Genomic DNA, 9706 nt, shown 5'->3' on the forward strand with positions numbered 1-9706 from the left:
AGAACAAACACTAAAAGATGATGTTGACTTAAAAAAAATAAAAAATTAATAATTTTTAAAAAATATAAACATTTATAAAAAATAAATTAAATAAAATTAGACAACAATTCATAAACATTATTAAATTGGCCTTGAAATAATTTCCCGTTATTCAAAAGTCCACACACATGACACACCTGCATGCTCTGGTTACTGTTGTTATTTTAAGCAACTAGAACATTCTTCTCGTACTCTTATGACGGAATTTTAATTTAAAGGCTTAAAATAATAGAAAAATTGCTCATCTAAAAATGTCTTTTCAGGTGTGAAACCATATTAAACCATACCATAAATAAAAAGAATCTTGTACTTATATCTGTTTTATTTTTTATAACAATAATGCACATGTAAAAAATAATGTATATAAATAAGTGCACGACCCGCATTTATACATGTATTGATTGATATCATTTTCTAGAGTGCACAGAACTGATCAATCATCACCAGCCACAACATACCATCCATTAATTCAATCCATACACAGAAGGTTGAACTATGTCGAGAAAAAATCTCTTAATATTCCTCTTCTATGTCCTTGTGAAACTCTCTTGTGTGGCTTTAGCTGCAAGTGATGAGAAGAATGAAGAAGCAAATGCACTCTTAAAGTGGAAGACCACCCTTGATAACAAAAGCCAACTTATCTTGTCATCTTGGAACAACGGCACAAGTCCATGCAGATGGAAAGGAATTCAGTGTGACAAATCAAAGTCAATCACAACCATGAACATTGAAAATTTTGGACTCAAAGGTACACTCCACACTCTCACCTTCTCTTCATTCCCAAACCTCCTCAGCATAAACATATACAACAACTTGTTCCATGGAACCATTCCCCCACAGATTGGTAACTTGTCCAGAGTTAATCAATTGAACTTGTCCAAAAATTTCTTTGAAGGTTCCATTCCTAGAGAGATCTTCACCTTGACAAGTCTCCACGGGCTTGATCTTTTCGAATGCCATCTAAGTGACCAAATCCCTGAGTCCATAGGAAATTTGGCCAACTTAACATATCTAGATTTTGGAAACAACAATCTTTCTGGCCACATTCCTACTGGGATTGGCAAATTGGTCAACCTTGAGTATCTTTCTTTCATAGATAATTATCATCTTTCTGGTTCCATTCCAATGGAAATAGGAATGATGACAAACCTTCATACGATTGATTTCTCAAGCAACACTCTCTCTGGGGCTATCCCTCCTACCATTGGTAACTTGAGCAATTTGCAACAATTATACCTTTCTAATAACACACTCTCTGGGTCAATTCCACCCTCCATCTGGAACATGTCTAACTTGACCTTGTTATATCTTAATAGCAATAACCTTTCTGGATCCATCCCTGCTTCCATAGAAAACTTAGCCAACTTAGATTCCCTTGCACTTGATAACAATCACTTTTCTGGATCCATTCCTTCCACATTGGGAAACTTGACAAAGCTCTTCGAATTATACCTCGGCTTTAATAATTTTTCTGGACCAATTCCTGCCTCTATAGGTAATCTGATCAATTTGAATTACTTGAGCTTCCATACAAACAACCTCTATGGAACTGTCCCTGAAACAATTGGAAACTTGAAAGGCCTCAATATGCTAGAATTGGCCACCAACAAGTTTAATGGCACCCTTCCACAGGGCATTAATAACTTGACAAGTTTGAACACCCTTTCCGTGTCCAATAACATTTTCATTGGCCATTTGCCAACTCAAATCTGCTCAGGTGGATTACTCTCATACTTCAATGCTGAGAACAACCATTTTACTGGATCAGTGCCAAGAAGTTTGAAGAGTTGCTCTAACATTGCTAGACTCACATTACAGGGAAACCAGTTGGAAGGTGACATTGCAGAAATTTTCGGCATATATCCGAATTCAGTACATATTGATCTGAGTGATAACAAGTTTTATGGTCAGATTTCACCAAACTGGGGAAAGAGCCATAACCTTCAGAACTTGTACATGTCCAACAACAATATTTCTGGTGCTATACCACCACAAATTGTTGAGGCTACTAATCTGGGTAGGCTTCGCCTTTCTTCAAACCAACTGAATGGAAAGATTCCAAAGGAACTAGGGAATATGAAAAACTTGTTTGAACTCAGTATCAGTAACAATCATCTCTCAGGAAACATTCCACCAGAAATAGGATCATTGAAGAATCTGACAATCTTGCACCTAGCAGGAAATGAGTTGAGCGGCAACATACCAAGAGAAGTTATGCAGTTACCCAAATTGGTTGAATTGAACTTGAGCATCAACAGACTAGAGGGAAGCATCCCCTCTGGCATTGCTTCATTGAAACCTCTCTCTTCTCTTGATCTTAGCAACAATTTGTTGAATGGAACAATACCAAGGTGGCTTGGAGATCTGACGCAATTGAACTTCTTGAACCTCTCTCACAATGATCTCTCTGGCAATATTCCATCCAGTTTTGATGGCATGTCAGCCTTGATTTCTGTCAACATATCACACAACCAGTTAGAAGGGCCGCTTCCAAACAATCAAGCTTTTCTTAATGCTCCAATTTGGTCCTTGATTAGTAACAAAGGCTTGTGTGCTAACAATGTCACCGGCTTGGAGGGATGCACAAAGAAGCATAGCCTGAAGATGGTATTGTTTCTTATCTTTGGAGCACTTGCTCTAGCACTTTGTTTGTTAGGTGTTTCAATGTATATTCTTTGCAGAAGAGGCAGAAAGAGAGAAGTTAAAGAAGTGCAATCAAAAGAGCACTTTTCCATATGGAGCCATGATGGGAAAATGGCATTTGAAACAATCATTGAAGCTACCAATAATTTTGATGACAAATATCTCATTGGAAATGGAGGGCAAGGATCTATTTACAAGGCTGAGTTGCCTTCAGGTATGGTTGTTGCAGTGAAGAAGCTTCATGAGAAGACTGCTATTGGGGAGGAGACATACAATTTGAAAGCATTTGAGAATGAAATCAAAGCATTGACAGAAATGAAGCACCGCAACATGATAAAGCTATATGGGTTTTGCCAACATTCACGGTTCTCATTTTTGGTTTATAAGTACTTGGAAGGTGGAAGCTTGGATCAAGTGCTAAGAGATGAAGCGGAAGCAAGTAAATTTGATTGGGGAAAGAGGGTGAATGTGATTAAAGGAGTTGCTAATGCTCTATCATATATGCATCATGATTGCATACCTCCTATACTTCATGGCGACATATCGAGCAAGAATGTCCTTTTGGATTCAGAATATGAAGCTCATGTCTCTGATTTTGGGACAGCTAAGTTTCTTAAGCCGGATTCAAGTTGGACAACACTTGTAGTCACCTATGGATACGGAGCTCCTGGTAAATCCATTTTCCCTTGCTTTCTATACCAAGAATGATCCATATATTTCTTTATGCATAACTTGAAATTTCCAATTTGGTTATAGAGCTAGCTCAGACTATGGAAGTGACAGAGAAAAGTGATGTATATAGCTTTGGAGTGCTTTGTTTGGAGATCCTCATGGGAAAGCATCCAGGAGATTTGATCAACTCATTGTTGTCGCCAACAACAGCATCAGTAACATACAATTTGTTATTGGTTGATGTGATGGATCAGAGGCCACCCCATCCTAAGAATTCAATTGTTGAGGAAATCATGTGGATCACAAAGTGGGCACTTGAGTGCTTGAGACAAAGTCCACAATCTCGACCAAGCATGCATCAGATTTCTAAAGAGCTTATGATGGGAAAGTCACCTTTAGCTAATCACCAGTTTCCTATGATCAGAATTGGGCAACTCATTGAAGAAGGATCGGGGAGTGCACTTACGTGATTGCTTCATTATGATCTAATGATTCATACTTCATATATATATAGTCCACCTGTGTCTTAATTCTTAAGCTTGATTACTTTGAAAGCGTGCGTACCATTTATATATATGTACGAGTAAAAAGTTAATTTCTTTTGTTATGTTTTGTGCCAACCAATTACAAAAGGAGATAAGCTTGTTGAGTCAGAATGCATGAATAGAAGTAGAGTAATCTCATTGTTATTGTTTCAATAAAGAGCAGAGAATAAAGAAGAAAAAATGATCTATTAATGAATGAACTCCATTCTTAACTTGTTGGTTTAGAACTTCAAAGTTTTTCTTTTTTTGTTGCACAAGGGGAGGATTAAACCCGTGACATTTGATTAAAGAAAAGTGAGACATTTCCGTCCAACCACACCCTCTGAATTCTTTGCGATGAGCCACTAGCTTGCTTCTTTCTTTTTCTTTTTCCTATTCTTATTACTGTTCATTTTTCTAGCTCTATGACTTTTCTTCCATGCTCTCTATTTGTTATTTTTTAAAGTGTATTTCAAAAGAATTCCATACTTCCATTGGTCCCGTTAGACCTGGAATTTCATTTTATTCCCCTTAAATAATGCATTCAATAATCATTTTATTTCTATAGGATGTGTTTGTTTTAATATTGAAGGTGAAAAGTACGTTTAAATTGCTTGAATGTTTTAATTTTTGGTTTGGATATTTTTTTTTTAATTTTGGATTCGTTATTTCTACTTTTAGGTGGGAGTAATATTAACCAACATAAAAATATTATAAATAAAATCCCGTTCTTTTATTTTTGAAAAGTTAATAATTAAAAGTTTGTCTCGTTGTTTTTGCTATTTAAACATTCTCTATTTTCTTTTAATCATAATGTCGAAGAGATGAAATTTTTGTCTCTATTAAAATTCTTGTCATGTTCTCGTCCCATTTCCGTAGTTACTACTATGGTTGCCACTACCACCTCCTGCATTCAGCACTGTCACCACACTTTCTACTGCTGTCGGAGTAATATTAACCAACATAAAAATATTATAAATAAAATCCCGTTCTTTTATTTTTGAAAAGTTAATAATTAAAAGTTTGTCTCGTTGTTTTTGCTATTTAAACATTCTCTATTTTCTTTTAATCATAATGTCGAAGAGATGAAATTTTTGTCTCTATTAAAATTCTTGTCATGTTCTCGTCCCATTTCCGTAGTTACTACTATGGTTGCCACTACCACCTCCTGCATTCAGCACTGTCACCACACTTTCTACTGCTGTCATATCACATTTTCCGATCTTTCTGCGTTGTTATGCTTAATTTCTGTCCCTGCGAACTATCTAGGTTCCATTTTACTTTATTTTATTTTATTTTATTTTATTTTATTATTTTTCTGAGAGAATTTTTTATGAATTTAGATATTTTTCTGCTGTCTTTGCACCACACTTTTTATTATATTTTATACTTAGACCCCCTCTTTTTTTTGGTTTTTCAAAAAAAAATTGCTATATATCCTTAAAGCAATCTTAATACATTTTATGAGACATGAGTTTGAGGGATATATCATGCAAAGTTAGTCTTTCTTTATCAATTGAAAGTTAAATCTTATTTTCTATTAAATTGATTATTTTGTCATATGAAGAATTCATTCACCGAATATGTTCCATAAGAATTGAAAATCTTAATCTCTTCTAACAAAAAACTATCTTAATTAATTTTGGATTCTTTTCATAGCATTTTTCTTTTAGTTTTATACAATAATATACTTCATGTTGTCCTAACATGTAGAGTTGTATTCACTCTTAAAAGGGAAAAAGACAGACTGTAGGCATGAGCTCAGGAAACATACATTATTCAGCCTCTGTATTGCTATTTTATCGTTTTTTTTATTAAAAATTGACTATTTTGTTAGAATTACTTATATCTGAGGTATACTTTGAATTTTGTTAGTCATATTCCTGCATTTCTAATTTTTCACCCCATTTCTTTGGTTCATTTATTAATTACAATCCATTAATGTTTGTCTGTGACAGGGAAAGGATTTGAAATGACATCTTCTCTATCTATACGACTTTTTTGTTTCTCAAGTTTATATCGACTAAGTTTTTAATACAACTACATGTATTTTTCTTGTTGAAAATAGTGGTCTGATGCAGATTTTATGGTCTTGGACTTTAATTTTCTATAAACATCCACCATCAAACTCATGTGATTTGGTAATCTATCCAACTGTATGTTGCACGTGTACTGCTTATTTAAACTACCTATTTAAGTGGATGCCTCATACCTAAAGGATCACGTTTATGATATTTATTATTAATATGTTATTTAACTATCAAGAGGTATCATGTTTTGTTGGGTTATAAATTGTGTTATAAATGGTGAAAAATATAATTTAGGGTTTCGTTTATGATTGGCCTTTTTTCAAGTGGAGTTGAATTTTTATCTCTCCTCTCTATATAAGTTGAAGGAAGTAAACTCGTTAATTTTTTACCTACTCCTTGTAGCATTATTCTTGAAAAAAAAGACTACATATATATGCAAAATTCATTCATGTATATTTTTTAAAGCTATTATTATAATAACTCAAATTTTAAAAAAATTAAATTTATTATATTTGTTCATAATTTTATTCAAAAAAATTATTTTAGTAAAAGTAATTAAATAAAAATTTATAATACTTTGAGTTAAAAAAATTATTAAGAGTCATATATAATTTTCATAATAATTGGAGTTTAAGTTAATTAAAATTTTTATATAATCTTTATTATAATTAGTTATTTAGTATGATTAAAATTAAAATTCTAGTAATAAAAAATAATAAAAAATTATATGATTTAATTTAAATAATTGACATTTTGGATTTAAACAGTACTTAATAAATCATAATTAATATGTTTATTTTATAATTTAAATTAAAAATAATTATTTTATTCAGCAATATATTAATGAATAGTATTTTTAAATGTTTTTAAATAGAATATATTTAATTTTAAAATTATTATTCTACTCACCTATTTTATCAAAATATCTATTTTATCCATATTCCTTTATAAAAATCTAACCCTAACCCTAAATTCCCAAATCAAAAACCCTAGCTTCCAATTCCTAGCCCTAATCCCCCTCATCCCAGCAGCCACACCCCCACCCTGTTTCCCTTTCACCCTCTCAAACGTGACACAATAGTAGAGAAGAGTTGCGAACCAGAATGGAGAAGAAGGGAGGGAGCCACACCGCCACCGAACCTCGGCGCACCCAGCTCGTTGCCGTATCCTGATGCTGCAACCGTCGAGCTCGTCGTCACGATGTGCACACCGAGTTTGTTCCGCCACTGTCAATGTTGCCACAGAGAAGAGAAGAAGAGCATGATGTGACATGAGCAAAGGCCAAGAGGAAGGGGACGTCATCGTGCCTCCATCGCGATCAATCCACCGCCGCCACTGCTAGGATTCGTCGCCGCCACTTCTGCCACTGCCGATGAGCACGAAGAGAGAGTGAGATAGGAGTTCGCGGAGCAGTGAGAACGCGACAGGAGAGCTCTGTCGAAGTTGGTCACCGTCTCTGAAGCCTCCATGGTCATCGCTGCCCTCGGAGCCTCCGCCAGAGGAAATCGTTGCCGCCGATGAGCTGTCGCCGATGTTGGGTCTGCTGTGGGAAGAAATGCGATGGTGGTGAAAGAACCTATCACTGCCACTAAGCTCACCGAAAGCCATCGTAGCTACTGTTCCACTTTGTCTTGCTCTATCTCGGTATTCTCTGTTAGCTTGGAACTGCTGCAAGTTGTTGTTGTTGTTGCTGGGAACCATTATGTGGTGGCCGGAACCACCATCGGAGATGCCGTTCGGTTGATGCCGCTACCGCTGTCGTGATTGCATTGTTAATGCGACTCTGAGGTAGGGAATTTATTTTTAAAGTTTAATGGTTTTAAATTTAGAATGGCTAAGTTAACTGGATAATTGCAAATGGTTTTGTTTGTTTTTTTTTTTGGTGAAGAGAGGGGGGTCAACGACCCTAACAAGAGAAGAAAACAACACACAGAAAGGAAAAACACAACAAAATACAAGAAAAAACACCACCTAAAGAGTCCCTCTCAATCTAAGAGAACCCATACAATCAGAGGAAAGAGCATTGAATATGTCAGGGATAGAATCTTCGAGGATGTGGAGATCCAGCGGCATTGATTGCCCCTTCTTTGCTAGAATGTCTGCTACTGAATTTGCTTCACGAAGAGAATGTGGTTCCAATGCACCTGCTGGATGCAACTTGATAAGATTCGGATTTCTTCTACAAGCAATGCACAAGAGTGAAAGGCAGGGCATCCATGTTTAGTGAAGTTGATAGCAGCAAGAGAATCTGATTCCATGATAACATGGTTCCAACTGTGAGTGATGGCCAGTTGGAGTCCTTTAATGACCTCCCCATAATTCTACATGCATAATAGAATAATTTCCAATATTACATGTGAACGCCTTTAGAAACCTGCCTAAATGATTTCGGACAACTCCACCACAAGCAGCATTGTTGTTGATGGAAAAGTAGGAACCGTCAACATTAGTCTTAATTATACTTTCAGGAGGGGGTACCAACGAACAAGATACCCTATGGAATTAGTGACTTACTTTGGTATGATGAGGTTATGTAAGGCTCTTTTAATCTTAGAGTTCCTCACTTTAATGGACTTTGTGACAGCCGCTGGGTGAGTGATAATTCCTTCAAAGATGAATTTGTTGCGGAAGTACCATAAAGAGAAAATCGCAACCCCAAAGGTGCCAGGACAATCATTCATCTTGGAGAGGTTGTGAATGAGCCAATCGTGTCTGCCAAGATTGTAAAACTCTTTCACTTGGTCTTTGGGTTGAAGAGATTGCCATACAAGAGAGGCAAAGGAGCAGTCTCTTAGCATATGTAGACTTGTTTCCTCATTTATTTGACATCTTGGACACTGATCATTGTGTGTTAGGTGTCTTCATTTTCTCTCTATGTTGGTCAAGATAGCATCATGTGCCACCATCCAGATAAAGGATTTAATCCTTTCAGGTCCCTTCCAACTCTATGCAAGCTTGAATACTCGATCATGTGACACCTGGTCATTTTGAATGGCGTGGTAGGACATTTTTAAGCTTAAAGATCCATCCGAAGAGGGAGCCCAGGCTACATAATCCTCCTTTCTCTAAGGGGATGGTAGAACAAGGCTCATTATCTTGCTAATCACATCATCTGGCAGCCACTCCTTTAATCTGGTAACATCCCAGCCGCCTGAAAACGAAAGGACATCAATTACCTGTAATGTCTGTTGGCTCAATCATCCAATGTTTGGGACCCTGTTATGTGTCCAGAACTTAATTTGAGAGCCATTACCAACTCTCCACACCATATTCTTTTCCACATCTTACCAAGCTAAGTAGATCCCATTCCAAAGGTTTGAATCACTGTGTCTTCTCTCAATTTGTGGAATAATGTATTGCCACATTTGTATTTTGCTCTGAGAACTCTTGCCCATAAGGAATTTTTGCTTTCAATAAGCCCCCAACCAGCTTTCATCATATACGCGTGGTTTAGGTCCTTTGCATGCCGCAGTCCTAGACCTCCCGACTGTTTCGCTTTAGTTATGGTGTTCCAATTCAGCAAATGCACTTTTTTTGAGTTGTCTGTCTCACCCCAAATAAAATTCCTGCATTTACGGTCAATGGCATTACAAGTAGATATAGGTAAAATAGCAGATTGCATTGTATATGTAGGAATAGAAGATAGAGTTGATTTCACTAGAGTAGTTCTTCCTGCAAGGGAAAGGGAAGACGCTTTCCAACTGTTGAGCCTTGCATTTAGCTTGCTTTCAATCACTTTATATGTATTTTTGGTGACTCTAGAATGAATGATTGGAACACCTAAGTACTTTCCAAGAT

The 9706-nt window shown here is 36.1% G+C and overlaps 1 protein-coding gene across 2 annotated transcripts in view; it reads left to right on the plus strand.

The window, feature by feature from the left end:
- Nucleotides 1–9706, plus strand: part of LOC107486048 (MDIS1-interacting receptor like kinase 2) — a 74285-nt gene that overhangs the window by 3109 nt on the left and 61470 nt on the right. The window contains exons 3-4 of one of the 2 annotated variants that reach the window (XM_016106592.3): nucleotides 458–3352; nucleotides 3439–4068. In XM_016106592.3, coding sequence (XP_015962078.1) covers nucleotides 535–3352; nucleotides 3439–3824 — 3204 coding nt within the window. In that variant the 5' untranslated portion in view covers nucleotides 458–534 and the 3' untranslated portion in view covers nucleotides 3825–4068. Of the gene's footprint in view, nucleotides 1–457; nucleotides 3353–3438; nucleotides 4069–9706 lie in introns of those variants that run through there. The other variant, XM_016106591.3, reaches the window with a different exon arrangement.

This window comes from Arachis duranensis, chromosome 4 (assembly GCF_000817695.3).
Source record: "Arachis duranensis cultivar V14167 chromosome 4, aradu.V14167.gnm2.J7QH, whole genome shotgun sequence".
Taxonomy (NCBI): Eukaryota; Viridiplantae; Streptophyta; class Magnoliopsida; order Fabales; family Fabaceae; genus Arachis; species Arachis duranensis.